The sequence below is a fragment of the Chelonia mydas genome, chromosome 4, assembly GCF_015237465.2.
Source record: "Chelonia mydas isolate rCheMyd1 chromosome 4, rCheMyd1.pri.v2, whole genome shotgun sequence".
Classification (NCBI taxonomy): domain Eukaryota; kingdom Metazoa; phylum Chordata; order Testudines; family Cheloniidae; genus Chelonia; species Chelonia mydas.
The window spans coordinates 55,518,712-55,546,447 of record NC_057852.1 but is presented as its reverse complement, the minus strand read 5'-3'; the positions used below and the strand labels follow the sequence as shown (position 1 = coordinate 55,546,447).

The 27,736-nt window shown below is 40.9% G+C and overlaps 1 protein-coding gene and 1 long non-coding RNA gene across 2 annotated transcripts; one reads left to right on the top strand and one right to left on the bottom strand.

Moving 5' to 3' along the window:
* Positions 1-449: 449 nt before the first annotated feature.
* C4H4orf51 (chromosome 4 C4orf51 homolog) lies at positions 450-25,416 on the bottom strand. The gene is made up of 6 exons (XM_043545771.1): positions 23,553-25,416; positions 20,243-20,319; positions 16,717-16,775; positions 11,969-12,047; positions 11,779-11,849; positions 450-763 (listed from the first exon to the last, which is right to left on the bottom strand). Exons 1-6 carry the CDS (start codon positions 23,786-23,788, stop codon positions 740-742), a joined length of 546 nt encoding a protein of 181 aa, XP_043401706.1. The 5' UTR covers positions 23,789-25,416; the 3' UTR covers positions 450-739.
* Positions 4,603-25,546, top strand: LOC119566102. Its single transcript, XR_005225142.2, has 6 exons — positions 4,603-6,057; positions 6,318-6,527; positions 10,086-10,156; positions 20,496-20,628; positions 20,767-20,873; positions 25,415-25,546. It is a non-coding gene; the product is annotated as an uncharacterized LOC119566102 (long non-coding RNA).
* The last annotated feature ends 2,190 nt before the right edge of the window (positions 25,547-27,736 follow it).

Sequence of the window (27,736 nt, the reverse complement as noted above, 5' to 3'; positions counted from 1 at the left end):
AACGGTCCCTTCTCCCCTTAAAAGCTATGACATGCTGATTTACAACCAGATTCTGCCACCCTTACTCATATTGAGTAGTCTCTTACTCCACAGATAACCCAATTGAAACCAGTGGAACTAATTGTGGAGTAAGGTGCTCCTTTGTATGAGTAAAGGTGGTAGAATCTGGCCTTTAATATTCATTTAGTACATTTTGGTGAAATAATGTGAATTTTTCTGTCATCCAACACAGCGTGTATGTTTTGTCAACGTCTTGTAAAGATCAACATAAAAAAAGGATAATGCCATTAAGACATTCCGATGCACAGGAGAGATGGAGAGAGGGGAAACATCTACACAGATCCAAGGTCAGACATAAATTGCCAAGAGTCATGGAGGTGAGGGCACTAGTTACCAAAACAAGAGCTTGACGCTTTGAAATGAAGTTAGAATAGAATATTGAACCACTGTAATGAGGGAATTCTTTTATTCAAAGCAATCTTCAGTGCAAATCAAGACATGGTATAAACTTCTAATTAGCTGGAGAATTCTTGGTTGTATTCCTAGAGCAAATATTCTAATCCTTGGGTACCATGTTAGCACCTAGTAGTGATTACGACAATGCTTTATCATGCTTTTTCAGTCTTGTGTTTAATCCTGCTCCTGAATCAGTTGGTAACTAGTCAGGTTCTAGGAAAGGTACTTCTATTTTTTACATGGCCCTGGCTGCATAATCAGTTACGGTTGAGAAAAGATTGCCTCACACTCTCCACTTCAGCTGTTTCTATAACAAAGGAAAAGTAAAATGAATATTCTTCGTATACTTTGAGTTATAAATATTAATAAATCTGCATCAATAGTAAAAAGATAGAGGATAAACTAGACCCTGGGCAGCTTCTATAATATCTATCAGACCCTCATTATGTCTTAATCCCTCCCTTACAATAAACATTTTGGCCAGATCATCAGCTTTCGTAAATTATCATAGCTCAATTGAAGTCAGTGGAGCTGTCACAATTACCATTAGCTGAGGATCTGGTCATTTTGTGTACTTTAAAGAAAGAAAGAAAAAATCCGGTTTGTCAGATTTGCCATATTAACTAAAGTGACAATATTTAGTTCTTAATTAGAGATGGAACAAAACCAACCCAAACAGGTCCAAACTTTCACAAAGCTTAGAGTCCCTCTGGACTCAAATTTGTGACAAAAGAGTTCTAGAGATGACTAACAGCAGAGTCTATATCTTACCAAGCCACACAGTGATCAGTATACATCCATACAGAACATAGGTCTATTACAGGAGTGGGTGGGTGGGTGAGGTTCTGTTGCCTGCAATGTGCAGGAGGTCAGACTAGATGATCATGATGGTCCCTTCTGGCCTTAAAGTCTATGACAACCGTAAATATTCAAATAGTAAGACTAAAATTAATCAGTTTGGTATGGGGGAAGAGAGAGATCAGAAAATGACATTCGCATATCTAGAAAAGCTAGATCACTTTTTAAAGGTCTCTGGCTCCCTCGGAACACTGCACGGTTTGATTTATGTCATTAAAACTTTATTAAATTAATTTTTCTGACATGTACAGAATATGTTTGTGTGGTGATATAAAGGCTTTATCGGTACACAGATGGGATGATTCCCTCAATTAAAATTAGAGGGAGCAAATACCTGACGATATAGTATAAAGATTTTGTGTGTGCTGCATATGCCTCATATATTATAGAGAAGCTATTTTAGAAAAGTTTTAGAGCATTTTAAACATTTGAATTGGCACTATTTCCTGTAATCCTCTACCTGTCACACTGTAAAGCCAAGTGCCTCTGTCATGAGGAATCCAACAGTACAGGGCTCCAAAGGATACATTAAAAACCTATAACAGTTACCTAAGATAGCTTCTCTATACCCATATCTAAATTGATGCTAACTGTAGAGATTTTTGTCGTAGATCATATCAGTTTTGCATAGCCATATTTTAAAATATATATGTGTTGTGGTTTTAAAATATCACTTGTTCCTAGTGAACAGATGTCCACATTACAACAACTGCAATAATATTTGGTGCTAATTAGCTTCCTTTTTGGCAAGTCTCAGCAGAGAGGCTAAAGACTGATGGTGAAAGTAAGCTACTATCTCACCCCTAGAAATGGTCCCTTCAGGTCAGGACCAAGGCCCTATGTGCAGAAGGTTGCACTGTACCTTTCAAACAGATCCTGTTCTGTGGGCTAATAAAGGATGTATTCTCCAGGGCTGTCAATTAGGCACCCTTTGCAAACACTTAATTCACATTTTTTAAAAGTCAACTGTACTCGACACACTTGATTGGCTGTCTAGTAGTAATATGCTCCCACAAGGCAGGAATCACATTTTTTGACCCATGTTCATGTCTGAGCTCCCCAAACTGGCAGAAATGTTTTATTCAGTATTTTATTAATACTTGGTTTGTATACAGCCCTTGTCATCCACAGAACTCAAAATACATGACAAAAAAAGGGGTCAATATTCTAATACCTAGGTTAAGTATCGGAGAAGCTGAAGCCCATAGAGTGACATGACTTGCTGTAAATCATACAGCAAGCCAATGAGAGAGGCATGGTGGATGAGGTAATATCTTTGAATGGGTCATCTTCTGTTGGAAAGTACTCATTTCTGAACTACACAGAGCTCTTGTTCAGGTCTGGGGAAAGAAGCAGAGTGTCTGTCTTTCTTCTGCAGACTGAGAAAGAGTTCTGTGTAGCTCCAAAGCTTGTAACTTCCACCAACAGAAGTTGGTCCAATAAAAGATACTACCTCATATACTTTGCCTGGGACCAACACAGCTATGACAACACTGCAAAAAGGTCAATGGTAGAATAGAAACAACCTTCCTAGAAAATTACTATGCTATCTTTTAAATCTCTTCTCTTCGGCTATCCCTTGATATGAGGATGATGTGTGCCAAGGGGGTCGGTTCATTGATAGGTTTTTAAGTGGCTGAGAAGCCCAATACGTGACCTGCAGATTTTCCCACAGAAGTGGCAGTTGTAATCTTGGAGGAGACATAGTTGCTGCCTGTACAGTTGTGCCCTTTCTTTCCTCCTTTGTTGCTTCTCTGTCTCATAAGCAGGTCTGTTTTCCTCAAAGTGAGCTGTGGCTCGGTGTATGGCGTGGTGCCACTGTGTTCTGTTCTGCGCTAAGTCCTCCCAGGTTGCTGGGTTGATGCCTCCCTTTTTTAGATGTACTTTCAGCATGTCTTTGAAGTGCTTCCACTGCCCTCCAAGAGCCCTTCTTCCCTGACTTAACCGAGAGAAGAGTACTTGCTTCGGGAGGCGAGTGTCAGGCATATGTACACAGTGACCAGCCCAGCGGAGCTGGTGTTTTATGACCTGCACTTCTATACTGCTGATGTTAGTGCATGGCTCTTCCCAGCTGATCCTGAGAATCCTCCTGAGGGAGCGCTGTTGGAACTACTCCAGCCGCTTGAGATGTCATCTATAGGTTACCCAGGTCTCACATCCTTATAGAAGGGTGGGGATGATAACTGCCTTGTAAACCAAGACCTTGGTGCCAATTTGCAGATCCCTATCACTGAAGACTCGTTTCAGTAGTCTTCCAAAGGATGTGCTGGCACAGCAGATCCTGTATTCAATTTCTGTGTCAATGCTGGCTGTTTGGAGAGGTGGCCCCCAAGGTATGGAAAATGGAAAATGGTCCGCATTTTCCAGGGGTTCTCCACTGATGGTGATTTGTGGAGTATGAAGAGTAGTTTGTGCAGGTGAGGGCTGGTAGAGTACCTTGGTTTTCCCGATGTTGAGAGAGAGACCCAGGCTGTGATAGGCATCTGCAAAAAGATTTAGGGTACTTTGCAGGTCAGCCTCTATGTGTGCAAGAATGACGCAGTCATCTGCATACTGAAGGTCGGTGATGCCAATTTTTGTGATCTTAGATTTTTTTTGGAGCTGTCAGAGATTGAGGCGTTGACCATCCATATGATACTCAATCCTGATTCCATCAGAAAGGCGGTCACGGATGAGAATCAGGACCACAGCAAAGTAAATGGAGAAGAGTGTTGGAGCAGTGACACAGCCCTGCTTGACACTAGTGCAAATGATGAATAGTTTGGTCTCTGAGCCGTTGCACAAAATGGTGGCAGTCATCATGGAGTAGTCTGATGATAGAAATGAATTTCTGTGGACAGCCAAACCTACACAGCACCTTCCATAGGACATCAGGATTGATAGTCTAAGGCCTTGGTTAGATTGATGAATGCCCTGAAAGGTTCCGGGTGTTGCTCTCTGCACTTCTCCTGAATCTGTCGTGCCACGAAGATCATGTCATTTGTGCCTCGGGATGGCCTGAAGCCACACTGTGATTCAGGGAGGAGTTCCTCAGTAAGGGGGAGAAGGCGGTTTAGTAGGATCCAGGCAAGGACTGTCCCTGCGATGAAGAGGAGGCAATACTGCTGTAGTTCCTGCACAAAGATTTGTCCCCTTTCTTGAATATTGTAACAATGTTGGCATTCTTAAAGTCAGGTGGAATTCCTTTGCAGGTCCAGAGTTTGTCGAGAAGTTGGCAAAGTTTGTGCTGGAGTATTGTTCCACCAGCTTTAAAAACCTCAGCTGGGATGCCATCTGGCCTGGTGCCTTGTGATTTTTTGTCAGGATGAATCTTTTAAATACACATAAAGTAGTCATCATTGTAATATTAAAAAATAGATCATAATACAGAAATATTCCTTCTACTTACTATAGGAAATACCTAGGGAGTAACAGCAATATTTACTTGCCAAATAGCTGTAAAGATTTTAATAGCAACTTCTTTCGTTTTTCTACTGCAGGATAAATAAAACTCAAGTTTGTCGCATATTCTCATCCCTTTGCAGAGGGATCAGTGTAAATAACCTTCCACTACTTGCTGTACTGAGGTGGTTTAAGGTCTCATCAATTCCTATTCAAGTCAGGGAAAAGATTCCTATTGACTAGAATAGGAATTGGATCAGGCCCTAGGAGCTGTGTTGAAACTCACTAGCTTCAATTCACAGTTGTTTCATATGAAAACCTTTCCGTCAGTTTTACTTTCTGTGGGTTTGCACCTCCTGTGCCTAAAAACTCAATGCAAAGTTCAGTTGAGATTACTAACTTTCAACTGGCTTCTCATGAAAATCATGTAGATCTGTGAATCTCACACCCTTTTGGTATGAAACCAAAAATCTGCTCAAGAGTCACAAATGTTTTGACAAATCTAAGCTAAGTTTTGAGCTTCTATCTAAACCCAGTAAGAACATGGTTTTACTTGGCTTGTGGTCTTGTTACAAACATGTTGCACAGCTCTTGCATAGTATCTTGCATCGATGTTGCCTGGTATCTTGCACAGTTGCAAGATACTATCCAACATTAAGACTAGATGTTGCATAGTATTAGTATCCCAAGATACTATGTAGGCTAGAGATATGGCTATGCCGCATGTCAATCCAGCTGTTGTGCTTGCATGCATGTGCACAGCAGCTGATTTTTACAAGTTGGATGTGAGAATATCTATAAGAGGGACTGAATTCCATGGGTGACTACTGTGCAGTAACAATATTGATGAGATGCAGCAGTATTGAACGATCTGATTCTTCAGTCTGCTTGCCTACTTTCACATAATTGGTGACAACTTCCCATTTTTGGAAGCTTTCATGCTTCTGTTCTTTTTTTCCCTTCCCCGAATTGTGTCTAATATTTGGAGATGCCCCTTCCCTCACACATGGAAAAAATCTCTAAGAAAAATATGGACTAAGGACAGAGTTACTGAAATGGTGGCCCATGTTCCTGTATTGTCCTCTGTAATACAGAAACCTGGTGTTCCCACTATGCTTTACCTTTATCGATTTTAAAACTAATGTACCTTCTTTTCCAGCTTTCTTCAACCAGTGATTCATTGAAACGACAAACTCAGGCTTGTTACTCTGCTGGGAAGTTGCCTGTTTTAATAAAACATAGCAAAGTGCTCTTTAGCTCTGATTACTGTGCTCATACTCCCCACGCTGATGTTCTGATGTTACTGGCCTGATGTGACCAGTAACGCTAAAAGGGTCTCATTTTGTGGCTGGTAGACCATAGGTAAGGACTTGTGAAGTTGTTTGCTATTTTTGTTTGAAGCCTGGAATCTTCAGCCAAGGGCTGGAACAAAAGATTTGATTTTTAAAAGGGTTTCATAGACTATCCAATTGGGAGTTTCACAGAAACATTTGCCTCAGACAGTGGCAATTGACTTGGGTTTTAGAACCCATCACATATTTCAGTGTTTAAAGGTGCCAAAAAGTGGGACGTATTTTCTATTACTTCCCATTCACCCTTGTGCTCACTTCTTATAATTACAGTTTTGAAGGTGGCCAAGATATTCTGGTGCAATTTGGGAGACCCACATTTTAACGGCAAATCTTGACTTCAGTGTAGGCCTAAGAGGAAAGGCCATTTCACTTTTCCACAGCCCATCAGCTGAGAGATTGAAGTACTGGCAGTGATTGCATCCTGGTCAAAAAACAACTTTCTGCCCTTCATTCATGTGGAAAACACAATCCAAGTGAACAGTAAGTTCCAAGGGGGTCTTCACTGGAGACCTAGAGCAGCCATTGGATGGATGGGTTTAAGGCAAAAGCAATCTGGGATTCCTACAAAAATCATTCACTCTAAAACAAGCTGAAAAGCTAATGCAAAATCTCCTGCTAGGTCCAGCAGAATAGATTATTATTAGGAACAAATTAATTCACATGACTAAAATCTCTTGTATTGTTTGAACAAATAGATTTTTTTATAATGCATTACATAGAATTGTAATGCATTATAACAAGGAACTGTTGCCCTACTACTTATAAACCATTAGTATCTCTTGCTAAATTATAATTTTTTTAAATTGGTATGGGAGTGTAAATATGAACCAATATTTGCAGGAGTTATTGCTCTATAAGCATGATGCTGTGGAATAAAGCTCTAGGCATATATTGCTCTCTGTCACTCATACAAGAGACGTTTCTTAAATGTAACTGAATAGCTCCTTTTTTCTTGTGTAACTAGACTGATGCCTGTTTGCACTCTAAATATTTATTACACAATCATCTTTAAGAGTTCATTTTTGTATATCTAGCTATTTCTAATGTGACTATCTAAGTAGAACCTAATGAAAAAGCTAAACAAAATGTTAATGTAATTAAGGAATATGCACTATCTTTTAAGTAAGCATTTCAATTAAAAATAAATAAAACCCATTACATGGTGGTACAGTGCAGAGATCTCATTTTCATCAGTCAAGATTCATTCTTATTCAAAAAGTGACAGATTTCTCTCGAGAGAACTGGAAGCAGCAGTCTTCTCTCTCCATTCAAACCAGGCAGATGTAGATAATTAAGGGTCCACAGACAGATCACTTTCCCAAAGTTCAGACATCTCTCGATACCGCATTTTATGCATCAAATGCCTTTCGAGATTGTTGTTGTTTTTCGGTGGTCTCTCTGATACGGTCAGTAATTTTATAATAAAATTTAAATCACATCTAATTATTATTAGGAGAGAATTCTAAGTGCATTATAAAAGCTTATATATGTATGAATTGCTTTAACGCTTCAGTAACATGACTGCAGCCATATCACCTTGTGGTGTTAGCCTGTCCGCTCTCATAAAACTAAAGAGTATGAGGCTGGGTTAATTTTTGAATAGAAGATCTCATAAGACCCTCCAGTGGTAGGTGGTGCAGATGTTTCAATGAGAGGCACTCCTCCCATTTGTCTGTACTGCAGTCATGGGTTGTGACTGCAGCTCCAACAGACATACCTAAGCTACCTTTAATTTAGCTAGCTTAGGTACCAAAGCAGTGAAGCCATGGCAGCGTGTGGGGTGTACAAGCCCACCCAGTACCCTGGGTAATTACTCATGGGGCTATCCCACGTGTCAGTACACGCTGCCAGTACCTGAGCTAGCTAGATTAAAGCTAGCTCCAGTATGTCTACTCAAGCTTTAGTCACACCCTGTGACTGCATTATAGACATACTCTTTTTAGTGATGAATCAAAGCCTGGTGTGGTGCTGAACACAGCTGCTGGAGGTTCCACCTTTGCAGTCAGCATCATGGCCACTTGTGTTGATTAAAGATCACTTGGCACTTTTCAGTATCCTAGTCAAATTCCAACTCATATGACAGGTAATTATGGAACAATCTACAATTGTGTTTCCTCACAGGCTGTATCCAGTGAAATAAGTTGGCATTCACACATGCATGTCTTCTGTCCTCTGTCCCTTATGCAGAAAAACAGGATTTGTTCTGCCTGGATCACATCATTGGTTCCTCTGTTTTGGTATCCTCCTCCACTAAATGCCACTGATGACTCAGAAGAAAGCAAAAATAAAAGCCAGCAATTAGAGCTGACTGAAAATTTTCTGAGTGTTTTTCAAGCAGAAAATGCCAATCCATTTACCTCAAAATGTTCTACAGGAACACATCAATTTTGATGAAATTTTGTTTTGGGGAAAAAAAATCAAAATGAGGATTTTGATAAGGGCAAATCATTCAATTTCGAGCTTATAAGAATGGAACATTGTGATTTTAATTTTGAAAGGATTTTGTATTGAAATTTGTTTAAATTATGTATAAAATAATACAATTTAAAATACAATTAAAATAAGTCAACATAGAAATGAATTAAAACAGGTTCACTGACCTAAAGCAAACTTTTTTGTTCAGATTCTTAGTTAATTTTTCCCCCCAAAATGTCAGAATTCCACATGGAACAGAAATTTCGGTTCCTGGCCACTATTACCAACAATGCATCTGACCAATGGGCTTTGAATCAGATCCCCAAAGTAGTTTCCACAGGGAAGAGTCCCTGCAGATTCTTTATTAAGGTGGTCCTTTTCCAATAGTTTTTCTGTTACAGGAATGAAACTCTTTTTTCCTACTTTGCTAGTGTATGGTCCAGCTTCTCAACTAGGTAACTATGCAAAAAGAATGCATGTTCTTTCATTTTTCTTGACAGGAGTGCAAGCCATATGTGGTCCTGCCATTGGCTTTTTATCATCTATTCAAGATTTTCCCAAATATCCCACTTCCTATTTGGCAGTAGAGGTGGTTTCAGGAATTCTCCACAGTTATCTGAGACACACAAAACAACCACAGATAATTTCTTGTTTCTCTATGGCTTGGAAAATGCATTGTTTTGTGGAGCCCCTTTTAAGCTTTTTAGCCTCTAAGAGTAGTAATCCAGTCAATTTAGTCTGTGCAGAGAAGGGAAAATTAACCTGCAAGTTAGCTTCTCTGAAGTTATCATTTGACTTGCTTCCCTGCTTGCCTACTCAACTTCCACTGAAAGTTGGGAAGTAAAAGCTTTTGATTACTTTCTTTCTGATCATACTATCATATATATCAGGGGTCAGCAACCTTTCAGAAGCGGTGTGCCGAGTCTTCATTTATTCACTCTAATTTAAGGTTCCATGTGCCATTAATACATTTTAACATTTTTAGAAGGTCTCTTTCTATAAGTCTATAATATATAACTAAACTATTGTTGTATGTAAAGTAAGTGAGGTTTTTAAAATGTGTAAGAAGCTTCATTTAAAATTAAATTAAAATGCAGAGCGCCCCGGACCAGGGCCAGGACCCAGGCAGTGTGAGTGCCACTGAAAATCAGCTCGTGTGCCGCCTTTGGCACGCATGCCATAGGTTGCCTACCCCTGGTATAAATATTTATTTCTGGCATAAACTATTCAGGGGGGATTAGAAGCACTTTGCTGCTGAGACACTGACAGTCTGTTCATGACACTCACCTACCCAGAGCAAAATAACTTAAGTAAAGAACTCCACTAGCTCTCCATCTCACACCAAAAGCACAAGACTCAAAACCAGGAATTCAGTCAAATTTTATCTTCAGAGAAGATCAATCATAAGTAAGTAACTGTCCCTTCCCATCCTTTGATCAAATACATCTACTCTTCCTGCTTTGTTTAGGTTGCCAAAACGTCTAAATTTACCTCACTACAGTGTTTCCTTTAGTTAGCATATGAAATGTTGCAAATACCAGATTATAAGTTAAATACCATATAGCAGTAAATCACTTTGCTTTTTTATTTTAGTGGCAACATCTTTTTTCTTCTTCTCTGCAGGAAGACGGCTTCAAAGAACCCTGATCAGAAGGCAAAACAGAATAAAGAGGTGTCTCTTCTGAACCGCAAAGGTGAACCTTCTATGGATTCTGTGAATTTTTAACTCTTGGTATTTTAGTCTCTCGGTGTTTGCTGGTCTCTTAAGTTTCTGGAAAATGTATGTATATAATGGAATATATTTTAGAGCGTAGATGTTTGATTTGCTTTTTATATTTTAATTGCTTCTACATCTGATATGAAAAAAAGAGAGATTTTCCTTCAAGTTTAGATTAAGTTGATTGAAAGTTTGTTTCATGACTCTATAAAGCAGATTTACCTTGCTGGCAATATTGAAGTTCTATCAGTGCCAACGACCTCTAGCTTGTATCTTTAGAGCACCAACCTCGATACTATCTGGTGCTTTTAGTCTTTTTTGTGTCTTTACATCTGGATCAACATCATTTAGCCTCATTGTGATGAGACAGACCCAAAAAACATAGCGTAAATCAGGAAGTCCTGGGATTCTGAGCTAGGACTTTATACTGAAGTATCACTCACACTTGTGAAGGAAGTTCTATATATGCTGGAGAGAAGCCAGAAGCATTTTGACAGTGGACTGGTGGGAAACCTTATCCAACACCATGATTTTAAGTGGTAGGTGATGCATCATTATTTCCCTTACCATCTTCAGCAGTGGTACAGAAGATTACATCTGACAGGTGTCTCTTGCTGTCAAGATCTCTACCTTGCCTGGCAATCTAGCACTGGAGAAAGATCTGTCAGAATTTACAAGGTAGGAGATTCTGACACACCATAAAGTTGAATCAATTGCAATGTTAGTAATAGGTAGACGGCTCACCTCCAAGAAGGTGCAAAGATATGGTCAGTGAAGAAGTTGGCACAAAAGGGCTTTGCAAAAGTGGGATTTGTTGTTGTTTATTTATAGCACATAATGGCACTGCTAGGCACTTTCCAAATATTTGAGAAGGATGGTACCTGCTCAGAGGAGATCAGAATATAAAGACGGATAGACAAGTAAACAGAGGCTAGGAAAATGGGAACAATAATAGGCAATTGCTATACAAATCAACTTGATTCACTGTAAACAACATGACAAAAATGGGTCTTTAAGAGGGACTTAAATATGGACAGGGTAGAGTATGGATGAGTTCAGGAAGGTCATACCTAGATTTGTGCAAATAACTGATATTATTTGGTTTGCTGGCAATTCCAATAAAATTGTTTGGGGTGGAAATAAATGCTTTGTTTCTAAATGTTTCATTTTGATTTTGAGCTTTTTAAAGCCTTTATTTTTAATTAAAGAAAATTTTGAATTAAAAAAATCAAAATGTTTCAGTTTTTAAACGTTAAAATGAAACAGTTGGATTTTGGGGGGATTTTTTTTCTGACAGAAACAATTTGGTGAATTCTGCATGAATTTTTAAAATGTTTCAGTTCACCCAAATCTGCATTTCTTGCTGAAAAAAGTTTTGATCAGAAAATTTGCCCAGCTCCTGGGCATACGGTGTACTGGAAGCTGCATGGAAGAAGGCGCAGAGGTGTTATAAAGAGGGATTTGAATTTCTTCCTTCAGAGAAGATGGCTGGTTTTGAGTAGCTCTAGAACCTGGGTCTTCTGCCTAGGCCACACAAGGGGCCTGTTCTAGAAAAGTTATACAATGAAAGCTACTTACATGACAGCTATAGGACTTTACCTTGTGTGGTGTAGTCTGCATCTTCTGACTTTCCGCTGCAAAATTTTTCATTTTCTTAATCGTTCTGCCCCCTGTCATGAAGTGGCGAAAAAAAATAGGCTGAAAACCAGCAGGGAATTTGAAACATGGAAGCTTTATATTTTAGGGAAGCAAATGAGGCCTCAGGAGAGTGATTTAGGGTTATACTCACCATTTTCACTGGCATTTTTTATCCAGTTCTGAGCTGCCTGATGTGGCTTTGAAGCACCACAGTACATATTTTGATACACCTGTATAAAGACAGTAACAAATCATTGCTCCTTTAACCAAGGCTGCCAATCTGAGTACATCACAATACATCACGAGCAAGTGTCTATATTCAGATATATTGTGTGATGCTGTCCTAACAGTTCCACAGAGCAGCAGCAAACAGAAATGAGAGCACTGCAGTGATATGTGAAAACAGGCAGACCTGCTGTAACTAGGCATTTTTTATTATATGGGCTTGATTTTAAGAAGAGCTGCCTACTCACAACTCCAGCTGACATCAATAGGAGCTCCAGCACTTCTGAAAATCAGGCCCACTATCTCTGGGTATTATCTATGATTAGCAGGTATAGCTTCTGAGAGAGAGAGAGAGAGTGTGTGTGTGTGTGTGTAGTTCAGCATACAGAATGATGACAGGATGGTTGAGCAAATGCCCCAGTGCCATTCAAGAAACACAGGCTAGCATTTAGGGCTCAGTCTTCCTCCAAATGAAGTCAATATCAAAACTTCCATTGACTTCAGTGGTGCAATAACTTGCCCTTACAAAGAAGTCACAAAACTAAATTAATGAGGGTACATCTTCCAAGTCCATTGCCAAATGGCTAGTTAGACTCCAAACAATCAAAAATGCAATACTAAGGCAGGCCAGATAGAGGGGGAAAACAGAACAGTATTTAAAAGTGGTAAAACATTAAACCCACTTTAAATGTATTGCCCACTGGGAGCTATTCAGAGCAGACCCTCCAATGTTTTGACCTCCAATAGGTCTTGTTCACAAGTCGTTGGCCATAGAAGCCCAGCAGGTATTCCTAATGAACACAATAACAGATCCAATTACTTCAACCAATAAGCATTAAAAAGAAAATGCAGCACCAAAAGCCTTTATTGCTTTGTTAATGCAAATACATCTGCAGATATTACAATAAAGACAAGAGCACTGCATCCTTACCCCTTCACTTGTCTTTTCTGCAGACTACACATGCTCTAGTCTTTAACTCTTTTCTCACAGGTTTTATTTTCCAAACCTTATATCTTTGTTGCTTTCTCCTAAATTCTCTTTCCAGTTTGCCTGAAACGGCCTGTCCCAAAATGAACGCCTTTGTCTAACTGAAGTCAAATTGATGCTGAGTAGATTAGTTTTAATTACCCCCATTTGCTTCATGTGTGTTTCTCCCATCATAATTTATAATCTTCTTCAAGTAGTTGCAGCCGTATATTCCATGTGGGCATGTGCACATGCTGTGCACCAGAGCCGGAGAACTTTGCCTAGCAGTCCCTGTCGGGAAGGCGCTCACACCTTGCCGATGTATCCCCTCCCCTGGCCAAATAAGGGTGGTGCCGTCCCAAACCCCTCTGTTCCTTCTCACCGCCCATGGCTAGAGTCAGAGCTGTTTGGTGTCTTCACCTCACACTTCCACCGTCAGTTTTTTGAGAACTTTGCTTGTACATAGTAGTAACAGTATCTTAGATGTAGTTTAAAAGTTAGTTTTGTGTTAGTAGAGTAGTTGGCTTCCCTGTGAGATGCCCTCATTGGGGTTCGAGCATTGTACATCATGTAGGGCGGCCATCCCCAGCAGCAACCCCCACCCAAGGTGCTTGTTGTGTCTTAGTGAGGGACGCATTAAAGATTGGTGCTCCATCTGCAAGTTATTCACAAAGAGGACTCGGGGCAAGAGACTTGTGGTTGAAGAAGCACCTTCTGGAGCAGGCTGTGAGTAGAACTCTGTGTCTGTCACGGAGGTCACAGAAGTCACAGATTCCATGACTTCCTGCAACTTCCATGACTTCTGCAGCAGCCAGTATGCCTGACCCCAGGGCTGCCCATGCAGATGCTCCAGGGCAGATGCTCAGGTCGCCTTGGGGACAGCCACACCAGCCGCTGCTCGGGCAGCCCCAGGCAGCAGTCCCGGGCCAGCGGAGCAGCCTCAGTCTGCAGCCCCAGGCAGCGGTCCCCGGCGGTTTCAGCCATGAGGTGTCCATTGAGTCCAGTACCGACGACGACGGCACCAGAGCCAACCATCTCCATGCCAATAGCATACCAGGCAGCACCCGACATTCTTTGCCTCTCAATCCTGGACTCTAGTTCAGGAGTTCTCCAGTGCTATGACTTTTACCAGCTCTTCCTCCATTCTGCCTCCAGCACCTTCTGGCCAGGTTGCAGAGCCGCCAGGTCTGTCAGCACCGCAGCTCACATCACCTGGGCTGCAGACTGTGGCATCGAGACTGGGTCTGGCACCGAATACCCTCTTAATGTTGTGCATCCTTGGGTCCTGTCATTGTAATGGTGGCAGATCCCATCATCCAGTTTGGTACTGGCCTCGGTGCCAGTGTCTCTCCCGGTACCAAGCAGGAGTGGGTTCCATTTGGTGCCACTCGTGCTAATTCCCCACTCCTCTTCAGCACCGATGATGCCTCCATATTGGGCTTCAGATGAGTCTGATCAGTTTGGCCCATCAGGGCTGGCTCCCCCGTTTGTCACCACAGAACCTCCAAGATTCCTCAAGATCCAGGTCAGTGTCCTCGTCAGATTGCCCTTTGATCCCTATCGGTACTGAGATCAGGATAGGGGCTCTTGGTTTGGTGCCTACTGACCACCAATACCTTATCTGTATACCTAGTGGTTTCCTTGGAATCCCTGGGACACTCCACAGTCCCTAGTGTCCTACTCCTTGACCTAATCCAGAGAGATATCACTGGTCCCGCAAGTGACTCCAGCTCCCATACTATCTCAGCTGCAACTGACCACTGAGTCCATTCCCTCGGCACCTACGGGGCTCTTCTGACCCAATCCTGTGGTGCAAGAACATGATTCATTGTTGGCGCAGTGAACCGCCTCCTCACCCTCCCTGGATGACTCTACCATGACAGAATCTTCCTCTCCCTCGGTGCCCGAGCACTTTAAAGTGTATCAGGAGCTCTGGAGGAATATGACCACTACTTTGGGCATCCACAGGGAATTCCTGCAGGAGATTATGCATAAACTGCTGGATATTCTCCAATCATCAGCTCCAGAGAGAGTAGCCCTCCCAATAAATTAAAGGCCTGCACAGGCCCTCTGGAATACCCCCTCTTAATTGCCCTTATGGCAAAGCATTCAGAGAAAAAATAGTTCGTTCCCATGCAAGGGTTTGAGGGTTTCTACTCTCACCAGGCCCCTAACTCCCTGGTTGTGACTGCATGGCTAAATGAGGAGGAGGAGGACTGATGTTCAGAGTGTGTCCAGCAGGTCTTGCTTGACAGGGGGAAGCCCTCCACTGGGCAGCCTATTCAGCCAAATGGAAGTGATTCTCGGTGTGATAGTTAGCCCAGGGAGATCAACCGACACTCCAAAATATCCTGGATACAAGCCAGTATCTGTTATACCTTCAGTCTTCTGGTCTTATAAAGTCCACCTGGTGGAAATTTTGGCATTTCATCCACCTATGCGTGGGAAGTTGGTGTTTTCAAATTCCATGGCAGTGAGGTTCTTGAAAGGAGTCACTCATCTCCACACATCAGTTAAAGAGCTGGTTCCTTTGTAGGGCCTTAATTCAGTTTTAGAGGCTCTTATGAGACCTCCATTTGAGCCTCTGGCAACTTCTTCTTTCCCCTTTGTGTGTCAGAAAAATGCCTTCCTTGTGGCAGTAACATCTGCAAGGAGAGTGCGTGAGTTGCAGGCTTTGATGGCAGAGCCTCCTTACACTCAGTTTTGTAGAGACAAAGGACCCCTGCAGCCACACCCTAAAGTTTTTATCTAAGGTGATTTCGCAGTTTCACTTGAACCAAGTTAAATATCCTCCCTAAATTGCATACAATCCCAGAGAAGCAGCATCTTCGCACATTGGATGTCAAGTAATGTTTAGCTTTTTATCTGGATAGAACTAAGCCTTTCCATTCCTCACCTCTTCTGTTTGTTTCATATGCAGACTGAATGAAGGGTCAAGTAGTCTCTTCACAGACAGTCTCCAGGTGGATGACTTCCTGTATCATGACAGCATGAAATAGCCCAGACTATGCTGACTCAAGGGATATGAACTTATTCCATGAAAACTCAGATGATGTCAATGGCATTTCTAGGTGACATTCCTATATTGGACATTTGCAGGGCTGCTACTTGGTCCTCTGTGCGTACTTTTGCAAACCACTATGCCATTACGGCTGCGTCCAGATGAAATCCAAACTTTGGGAAGGCAGTCCTGTAGTCCTTCTGTAAGTACACACAGAGCCCCGCCTCCTATTAGTACTGTTTGCGAGTCGCCCACAAGGAACGCACAGCTGCATCTCCTCAAAGAAGAAAAAATACCCACCTGTTGCTTTTGTTCTTCGAGATGTATTCCATGATCCACCCTCCATCCTGTCTGCATCAGAGTCTGTACTCCTGATATTCGGTGCAAAGGAACTGAGGGGTTTGGGGGCAGTGCCATCCTTATATGAGCAGGGGAGGAGCCTTATATACGGCTCCAGGGCACGAGCGCCCCCCTAAGGGTACTGCTAGGCAAAGTTCTCTGATTCAAGTGAGGGGGGCATGCACATGCCCACATGGAATACTTGTCTGCATCACATCTCGAAGAACAACAGACACAAGCAGCTAACCATTTGTTTATAAATCTTCAGTCATTTGACTAGGATAAAATGCTGATGCCTTCTATTGTCAACACAAGATCTATAGATTTAAATGATCAGGTACAAATCCACTTCAAATTCTGTACTTACTACTCGTTGTCCGAGATACTTTGAATTGTCTCTGTAACCTGGATATTCATAGCATTTGCCTGGAAGGAAAACAAGAAATGAAAGCCTTAGAGTGAGTAAAATGTTCAGTCCAATTTCTTGATACATTATCAAGCTGATTATCGTTTTTAAGTTCAAAAGATGTTTTGTTGAATTTTACAGTACACAAATATACACAGAGAGGAAAATTAGGCTACCAAATTAAACAGTGTCTCCCCAGCTCATCCTCCACCCTCCTGGGGAAATTTTGTGGGATGGGGCCACAGAGGAGGTGATCTCCTTGCAGTTATTCACCTTGCCTGCCACATTTTGCCATGTGAGAAGCAGGTTTGCCTCCCTGAATGAAAGGCCCAAGGCCTGCTCCCAAACTTGGCAGCTCCCGAAGGATCTGAAGGATATCAGGTCCATCTGCATGGAGGCTTTGTGCCTCCTCAGCAGCCACCTTCTCCCACCCCACTCACTGGCTCCCCAGCGACACCAGTCCATTGGAACTGTAATACCAGGTTCTCCGCTGACCATGGCTGCCTCCAGCACATTCTGGCAGAAAAGTAATACAACTGGGCTTGTATTTATTAAATTATCAGAGAAATTTCCACTTGGTCAGATGTGGGGCAATGTGCATCCTCCCCCTAACCTGGCCGGTCCCTTCCACTTCACCAGTGCAGAGCATGGACCATGCCAGGTCGCTGATGCAGTGGTGGGGAAAGAGCCCCACCGGTGCACATGGGTCCAAGAAGCACAATCTGGGTTAAATAGTTAAACAAGATCTGAGAGCTGAGTATATCTAATATACTAAGTAATATAAATGTTAGTTACAAATATTTACATCTACTTTTTGAATGCGATTCGTTTTAATTAAAACTGTGTTGAAACAACCTGCACAAAAAATGCATATATGGAGCAATGAGAAATAACTATGGATGCATTGCTGCCCCATAACAATGGAACGCTACAATTCTTTTACTGAGTTGCTAATTCTGGATTATTAAAGATATTATACAATGACTCTTTAATACAGCTAGAGCCCTTTATTAGATCATTATCAATAATAAACTGTAACTTTGTGCACCATTCTGGGATATGACCTTTTTAAACAGCAGTGTAGTCTAGTGAGAGCCAGGAACCTCCTGGGGTGTAATCCCAGCTGTACTACTGACTTGCTGTGTGCTATTGGGCAAGTCACTTTAACGTCTCCTTGGCTGTTTCCTCCCCTATAAAATCAAGGTGATACTTGCCTCCCTCACAGTGGTGTATAGACGATTACTGAGCTGATGATTTGAACAGCACGAGGAAGATGCAAAGTGCTAGATCTGTGCAAAATATTGTTACTGGTGTTTAAGGATTTTCATTCTGCAAAACTCAGCTATAGCTAGAGGTAAACGGCCAGTGTAGAAGTGGGACTTCCATTCTTTGACAGATGAGAGTTTACCACTCTATTTGGACCATTGATGTGGCACTTTTCATTGGTGTGGTGGAAAAGCATCATGGAGGTTTCTTTGGTAGTTTTCAAAAAAAAATTCTGGCGGAGACAAGTGAAGAAGACTAACCTGGTAACTTGATACTTTGTCAGTCAGTGACTTCAGCAGTACAGTTTCTCAAGGTACAGAGAGAGACAAAAGACTCAGATAAATTTTGTTCCCAGCTACATGCTGGCAGCTCCCATTCAAGTGAATGAGGGTAATGATAATGTGGCCCATATAATAATAAAGAATACTTGTAACACAGCAGCATGCAGGCTTTGGGATGACTAGAACTTATGGTACATCTCCAAGTTACATAGTCTTTACCTTTCAATTGCTGAGTTACCATGGTTATAGGAAATCACAAAGAATGTTGAAGGTTTTTAACTAGTATTTTAATATAGACTATTACACAGAAGATGATTGAGACCACAATAAATAAGGTGTTTCTTAAATATTAGATCAATATAATTGGCTTCAGTCAGACTACTAGTGCTTGCGTATCTTGCTGAATTGTGCGAGTTTAGAAAGAATTTGAAATATCTCAAAATGATAGAAACCAGGAGGAGCACCCTATTATACTGTAGGGAGTCACATTCCCTAACAGTAACAAACTTAATTTTTACCTTCTCTCACAGAAAAATCTCCATCTTTACTGTAGCTCATTTTTCCTCATCCTCCTTACAGAAGTGACGGCTAGATATTTGCTATTTATGAACTATTGATAATGTAGATGGAGAGTACTTACAATTGCCTTTCACAAGTTCACCAACAGCTTCAAAATAAAACCTACATTACAGCTTGAACTCTGTCTTGCTGAAAAAGATCTTAGTTTCAATATATTTTTAATTAAGGTCATTTAATATAGCCCTAATTTGTTGGCATGTCTCCAGTCCCCAATCCAGATCCCCAATCCATGAACTCTAACTTCAGAAATAAATTGTGTTATACAGTGAGAAAGACTGATGGTGAAAGTGATGATACTACACTGTAATTATGTGAAGAAGCTCCAGGAGTTAATACTATACTTCTGTAATTGTGATCCCCAAATCTTATGCTGCTATTAATGAAATGCTGTGGGTGTTTTATTTAAAAGTAATGCTGCTTACACATGTATAGACAGACATACTAAAACATCCCATGGTTTAAGTTTAGTAGGAGGAATAAATTCTAGCAATTACTGCAGTCTGTGTTCAAATGTAATATTAAAATATGTCTAATGACAGATGACATTTAGTGACCTTAATAAATGGTGTCTGCAGCCAGTGTTCCTTTGTTCCCATGGGTGAAATAACTTAGCCTCCATGGATTTGGGACCTGGGATCAGAGGGGGCCTATGGACCCACAAACTTTGGATCTATGGGGGGACATTACCCAGAAAGTGCTGGAGGGAGCATTGGCTGGGCCAGGAACCAGGAATTTTCCACAGGTGGAGGGAAAAGATTTGATTGGGGAGGGTGAAGAGGATGGACTTCGGTTGGATCAGATCCAGGTTCCTTTGAGTTTCAGTCAACCCCTGTTTGTACCCATTGTCCATGGGCCATTTTGCAACTGCTTGTCTTTCATCTGACAATTCCCTGAAACAATTGTTTATCTTTCTGTGGCAGTCCTGGACTGGTGGCCTACTTGGTAACTGCCCGGGTTGCTGGGTCCATTTGACCAGACTAGCTAGAGGGAGCACCCCCCAGAAGGCGCAGAGGCATACTGAATGCTGAGCTGCCCTTGCCTCAGCTTCTGGCTAGCTGGTGGCTGCAGGGCTGAGGAACACTGCTCCACAGCACCATCTAGGCACTGCCTGTAAACGCTGCAGCCCAGGTCCAGTCATCCTGCAGCTGCTCTGGCCAGCTCCCAGTTGCTCTGTTATGTCTCTTCATTGCCTCTCATCTACATGAAACTTTCCAAGTGTTTTCACTCTCCCCCCAACCTACATCTCTCCATACCTCTAAATCATTGTCATTGCTCCATCAGTAACAAGAATCTGGAAATCACAGAGGTTGCCAGATTGGCTAAGGAACCATCTTCAGAATAACCAAGCGTGTTAGATTTACCTTTGTCATCTGAAGCAGTTTGTTTATCACTGTTGTAATATCCAGGTATATAATGAAGCTGGTTTACCATAAATACTCTAGAGAACACACAGGGGGAGAGAATGTATAAGTCTTTTAGATCAAACAAAAGGCTGCTTTATTTCTATAAGCTTGTGCAATATGATAAATTTGCAGTATCTTTACCTTGTCATTGGTCAGGTTTCTTTATTTACAATAAGTTATGCAGGCATTTTTTAATATCTGTTTTATTTAGGTTCTTAACGCCATGCCCATCAACACAAGAACAAGAGCCCAATGGTCCATCTAGTTGGGTATCCTGTCTCTGACAGTGCCGAGTACAAGCTGCTTTGGCGGAAGAAACCTTAGGGAATTAAGCACCAAAACAGGTCTGTTCTTTTCCCCTGGCACTTAGAACATTCATTATGCTCTAGCTGGTCAATAAGGCATAACTTTTCAAAATGTTACATGGGAGATGCCATTCTAGTTCTATAGTTGTTTTACAGGATTCGTACGTATGTCTCTAGGAGCAGGATCGCAGGAGACAATTCTTAACTCTCTGAGACTGTCTGCAGCTAAGGATCCCGAGTGGAAGAAGGAATCTTATCTGTGGCTCATCAGCCAGGCACAGCAGGTCAGCTTTTTAGGCACCTTAGACCCGCCCCCCTTCTCCCCACCACTCTTCTCAGCATTTCACTCCTGGCTAGCTTAGATGGCTGACTTGTGAAAACCCCCTTTTCAAGTGCTTAACTATCCCCAAGGATTCTATAGGTAGCATGGAGCCACCTAACTTGGGGCTGAAAATTCCACTAAGCAACCCAGGGGTTGTGTGTTGGCGCACTCCGCTGACCAACACCTAAATCTCTTTAAAAATCTGGCCCTGAATGCCTAAAACATTTTTGAAAATGGGACTTAGATGCCTAAATCACTGAGGTGCTTTGGAACATTTTACCCTAAATCCTGCTGTGTCTGGCATTGTGAGATTGAATAGTGATCAACTACAAAACTCTGCCAGCCAGGGCAAGATTCTCCACTGCCAGAAGGGACAATGTCAGTGTGTGAATGGGGGTAATCTGAGCTCTCAGTGCGTGGTGCTGACAGCACTGGCTGCCTGGTACGTTGGAAAGACACCCCATTAACCAAATGGTAAATTTCTGTCCCTTAGAGACATGATGCACAGGCCAGCAAGCCTTCCGCCTCACTCTCTCAAAGATCCTGCTCTGCTGCTTGGGTGAGGGAAAGTTGTTCACTACATCTTCCTCTTCCTCCTCCTCCTGGGAACTAGTACAGCAGAAGACAGGCCCCAAATTTGCTACAACATTATGCAAGGAAGGAATACATACATCATAAAGTCAGAAAACTGTCAATTAATGTTCCAGAACCTACTTCGTTTCCAAACCCTGTACTCCAGCCCACCTCCCGCATGCAGTCCGAACTCTTCCCCATTAGTATACCATTCTGATGCATTCTTCACCTATGTGCAGACATATCCCTGCCTGCTCTCCTGATCTAACAGAGATTTAATTTACTGGGAAGCACCTAGATACTTCCAGAATGGGAACTAGAGAAAACCCTCAGAACAAAGTTATATTGTGAATGTAGGGGATGGAGCCCAGAGTTGAAGAAACAACTGCTCATATATGTATGTAGAGTGTTTTGGGCCCATATATTGAGTGACAGGAGGATGCAGGGTGGAGAACAGTCCATGATATGAGGAGCAGAATTACAGTTGTTTTTATAATGAGTAGGAAGGGGGCCTGCATATGCCATGTTATGGCAGGTGAGACTCGAGAGCAGCAAAAATTAGGTTGGTGCCGCAACTGTACCTGAGAATTCATAACGTTTAGGCATTTAAAGTCTCACCTACAACAACGTAGCATATTTTAGGGTGAAATCCTAGCCCCACTGAAGTCAGTGATAAAACTCCCATTGATTTCAATTTGGCCAGGATTTCACCCTTAGTTTTTTGGTAAGGTAATATATTTTTACTCTTTAGCCTGCATTATAAGGGGTTTTTTGCTTGGTTTTTAAAGGAACAACACTATGTATTTTAGATCTTCTGGTTAGGCCAGTGGTTCCATACTGGGACCCCTTTTTCATACCAAGGCCTTGCTCCCATCTAGCTGGGATCCCCCTTCAGACTTAGCAATATGGGAAGGCCAAGATGGTTGCAATCGTGCAACACCTGGGGTCTCAACTCCCATATCACAAACTCAGACTTTAGGCAATTGCTAAGTTACTGAATGTCTTTCAATACTCTATTTCTGATTAACGACATGAGTCATATACATGTTTTGGCTCTATCAGACAACAAATACTAGCAGATGTTTTCCCTCAGACCCAATATTAATCAGGATAAACAATGACATCACATTCTCTCGACAGCTTGCAAAAAGCGTGCTACTGTGGCAAACTAAATTTGCTTCCACCAAGTAGGGATGCTGAACCAAAAGAAGGCAATTTTTTTTGACCTTCAAGTACTTTCTGAGATTTCTTGATGGATGGTTCCTGCTTCTTGTTAGACTTGAATAAGGATTTCATCAAAAATGGATTTTTATAAGCCTGTACACTGCAAATGTTTCCATCTTCTTAGCGTATTCAAGTTTACACAGTGCTAGATGGGTGCATGATATCATCAACTGTTCTTCAATACAGCACTGCTGCTAATTGCTGTTCTACTAACAGGTTCAGAGAATCTGGTAGAGGACAGGAGCCAAAAAGCAGAGAGGAAGAGAGAGAAGCTACAGCCTGCCCCATCAATTCTTGAATGTAATGCCTGAATTGTGAAAGTTGTCTCCATCATTAAATGGATAGATAAGCTGTACTGTATATATAGGTATCTCTAGTTCTTTAACTTATAAAACAGAGCTAGATCTAGAATTAAAATCTGAGTAGCAAGGCAATGATAAAACGATTCTAGGTTAAGATTCTGATGACATCATAAAGAATACGAGCCCTTGTAGTTTATGATCTCATTAGAAACCCTCCTTGCAGTTCTTTACTAGCTGTTCCCATGCCAGGATTGAAAATGAAATGTGGCTAACTTAATCCTGGGTCTTAAACAGAACCTGCCGAATTTGATTAGGTGATCTTTTTATACGTTATTCTTGATTTCTAAACTGATCCTACTCGTTTTCTATAGCAGTCAGGTTTCATTCCAGTTCAGTATGTTCAAATTCCTCTTAGAAGAGATGAAGAATAAGAAAGGCCTAGTGTAATAAACCTCTCCTAGCCTCTACCTCTAAGAGGAATTTATTTTTCCACTCACATAAACTACGTATTGTAGGCTCCACTAAATAGGAATAAACCTTACTCCGGTGGATGGGGTCTGTTTATCCTGGTAGGAGAGGAGGGTTTGGTGCTCCACCTTGTGGGGTCAGCCAGCTCCTTTTTTCCATAACCAGCAGAATAGGTTGTTGCACAGTTGGCCTCTCTTTGAGCCTCCCGTCTCCAGGCTTCCCCAGCATGGCGTTGGATTTCTTTAAAAGCTTGAGGAGAGAGAGGACTAAAGGGCAAAGGCAATTCAGGAGATAAGAAGAGATAGCTCATCCTGGATGCAGCTCATAGATTCTGAGCAGCAACTTTACCTTACTTTAGAAATAATTTTCCTCAGCTGATGAGTGATCAAGCCTAACTTTAACAAGGTTAAGGAAAGGGAAAGTGCTTTGCTGTTGTTGATAAAAGTTGCTAAGCAACAGGTCATAAAAACTCTACCAGCACTACACCCAGTAAAAGTAGTAGTAATTAGCAAACTACAAACTGGATTTTTGTGTATATTTATATACCTGCTGGGAGGAAATATTTAGAAATGAGACTTATGTTAGGGCACTGTCTATGCATGCAGTGATAATTTTTTTTTATTCTTATGTGGGTACTAGCATCACAATCAGTCAAAGGACAGGTCAGCTGACTAGTCTCCCCTTTGACACTTCCTTTTAATTGTTAATTTTTTCATGGCAAAAATGAGGAAGGTGGTGGTAAAATAACAGATAAAGCTATGTAGTAGGAATATATACGATTGATTAAAAAAAAAATAAGGGCCTTAAAGTGATCTTAAATTACATTTATGTAAATAAGAATAAAGCCTTAGCTAATTACTTTACAGCAGTGTTGCAATAAGGGAAGCATTTACTTTTCAGTGTCAACTACTGTGGAACACACATATTGTAAAGTTTCTCATTTTTGTACCAGGTGAATAGATATCATCTACTCAAACATCTAAGACCTGTGAGTACTTCAATCTCTTTGTAGCAAGATCGTGATTTTTAATCTCCATTTGGTTCCTAAAGGACAAATATTTTCTTTGCAATTGTGCCGCTAGGTAAGCGGAAACAACAATCATGGAGACTGAAATAACCATTCAGTCTTTAATGTAGTCCATGCAGCCCAGAAATGAAGGATGTTCACAGTGGATTACATCAGTCTCTAAGTGCTGGCAATCAGGCATCTTTCACAAATACTACAGTCCCATTTAAAAAATAAATAAACAAAAATCCAACCACCCCCAAAAACAGAGATTTTCTTATTTGGTTACACAACATTCCCTTGTTTCAGGCTACCGTGCATGTCATGTTTCTCCTTTTTTTGTCTTTTTCTTTCCATTTGTTGTTTAGCAAGATCTTAAATTGTAAAGGTAATAAGGAACATTTTAGGTATGTGTGTTTCTGCTCTAAAATGTTCAGTTGTTTGCATTTTTTTAGAAAAGAAAAAAGTTGTAATCAACTTTTTAAGGGAACTAGGAACATGATTAAAAAATATATTTGCAACATCTTTTGAATTGTAGATTTACAAGCTGAACATTGGACAGGGACAGAGTTGTCTACCTGTTGGTAGTTCAGTGAAAATTGCCTGTCTGTGAACTGTCAAAGCTGTAAAGGTTTAAAAATCATACTTTGTGCCTGCACGCTGTTTTTTTAAAATAAACATGCTCATGTAGCAGTCTGCCACTGTTCTATCAGCATTGCACAGATACCCTATGTTAGGAAAGTTCATCAGGAGTGCTGTCCCTGCCCCTCTATGCGAAGGCACCGAGGAAAAAGGCCGGGCTTCTCCCTCACTGAGTGCTCATGTGTGTAAAAGGGTTTGGCTGCTGCCTAGCAAACAGTGGCACATCATGTTCAATTACATTTTTACAAAAACCAGTTTATTATTCATTGTTGTTTATTTGTATTACAGTAGTACCCAGATGCCCCAACTCAGATCACAGCCCCATTGCACAAAAAGATCAGGAAGCCTGCAACATGCTCCATGTATATTCTGAGCTGCAAACTGGACTGATAGAGCGTTATTTGAGAAATGGTATGTGACATCATAATACTGAATTATAATATATATGCCAAACAGGATGGAGTTAAAGTTATACATCCACCCTTAATTTTGTAATTTCCTGATTTAAGTGGTTTGCATGACATCTATTATCCAGCTATTGTTAGGCAAAATATGTATCCAAGGAAAAGTATTGCTGTCGAAGTCTTAAACTATGTGAAGATCTATTTCTTATTCCAAAAAGTGGAAAAAACAGAAAAGGGGTGATGTAGATTTTCTCTGAACATCCCTGAAAAATAGAATAAAAAATGTGGAGTTAGGGAGAAAACTGAGGTAGTTACTGCAGTGTGGAGGGAGTGGATACCATAGCAAGACGTGGCTACTTTTTAAAAGTAAACATCAGGAAGGGAGTTCTTCTCCAAGGTTAAAAAAATAATTTTATTTACATACAGTAGCCTCAGCAAACACACAGGAAGCGAGTCAGTGCAGCTTGTAGCGCTACACACATAAGGAACAGACAAGAGGAGACTTATTAAAGGCTGACGAGCTTGTAAAACAGGAGGTAATGAATTTACAAAAGCAATAATTTTGACAATGGAGCAGTCAACCAAGCATGGGTCACTTGGCCCTATCATTGAAAACAGAGATTAGATATGAAGAGAATAATCCAAGCTAGGAGAAGGGGATTGAATTTGCCGAGGGCACTTCAGCTGTAGATTCCTTTTAGCAAGTTTGACTGTTTAAGTAGAATAGTTTCAGATTTTCCCAGGAGATGGAAAATGGCAGCCGTTGAGCACTCGAACAAAAAGTCAAAAGGGTAAAGTTTTGTTTTAATAGATTAGCATGGATGAACTCCACTATTTTTCATCACACAGATGGTCTAGAAAAATATTGAGAAAACCAGTCTAAATGCTGTTCTCATCACTTTCTAGATCAAGCCAGTTTCCAACCGAAAGTTACGTAGCATATTAGTCCATCCACAAGTTTTCTCCATACGGAAACTGCCTTTCACCCCTCACCAGCCAAACCATGGTTGTCCTGCTGTTCAGTACTATAATCCCTGAAAATGTACTTCAGCAGGGCTAGTCCTGTGAACGCACATGCATGTTTGCAGGATGGGGTCCTTCCATCCAATTTTATCCTTTCTTTTTTTATCATAATGAAGTATACTGGAAAATAAGGCAAAAGCTGTCACCTGACAGGCAAACTAACTTTAATCCTGGCAGCAAGAATTAAAGTAGCAGGACTTACACAATGAAGAACCCCCCCTTGTTAAAGGATAAAAAAAAAATTCCTAGTGTCTTCAAAAGCTAACTTTTCTGATGTATTACAATTTACCTAGAAGTTTAAAAAAAAAAAAAAAAACTGAAGATCTAGAGAAATAAATATAGATGCAAAATCAAGTAACCCCACTTTTAACATAATTCAAAAATTCAATTTACCTATGCAAGATATGAAGAATTCTTCATAGAACTCCAATTATTGTTTTATTGCTTTTCTGCAGTTTCCAAAATTGGCATTTTTTCTGTAATAATACATTTCTGCCAAACAGACCATGTTTTCCAAATATTTTAGAAGATCCTCCAATTTATTATTAAAGGATATCAAAATGTGCGTATAGACCTTGAATAGTCAAAGTATTTAAGGTGAATTTAACAGGAGAAAGTTTAGAAATTGACGCTTTCATCCAGCCAAATGGCCTTAAACCCCTATAGACAAAGTTGTTTTTTTAACTATAGCTCTTTAGTTATGGAAATACTTATCTTTATCATTAAACTCTGATGTGGGTTCCACTTGAAGTCTTTATCATTAGCTATATTACCTAATGAAACTTCACCTTTTGTTTTAAAAAATTTCTATTCAGGAGACATGAGTAGGGTGTTTCCTTGGATAAATATAGCTCCCAGGCGAGGCTACTTCAATGCTATATCTGTTTGTAACACAAAGAACAGGTTTTGCTTAGGTAATTATACAGCACCCAACACTTTTGTTGTCACTCACAGTGAGGAGATGGGCAATGATCCATGCTGGCAACCACTCTCCTTGCAGCATCTACCGCTATACCAGAGCTGAAATCTGTAGTGTGGATACAATCTAATTGTAGCCCTAAACCACAGAAGGCTCCAGCAGCAGTAAGCTGTGTTATACCATAGCCATGTTTAAACACTTATTTTTGTTGTGTAAATGAGACTTTGGAGACTCGTTGTTTAATGTGCTTACTGAATCAGAAAA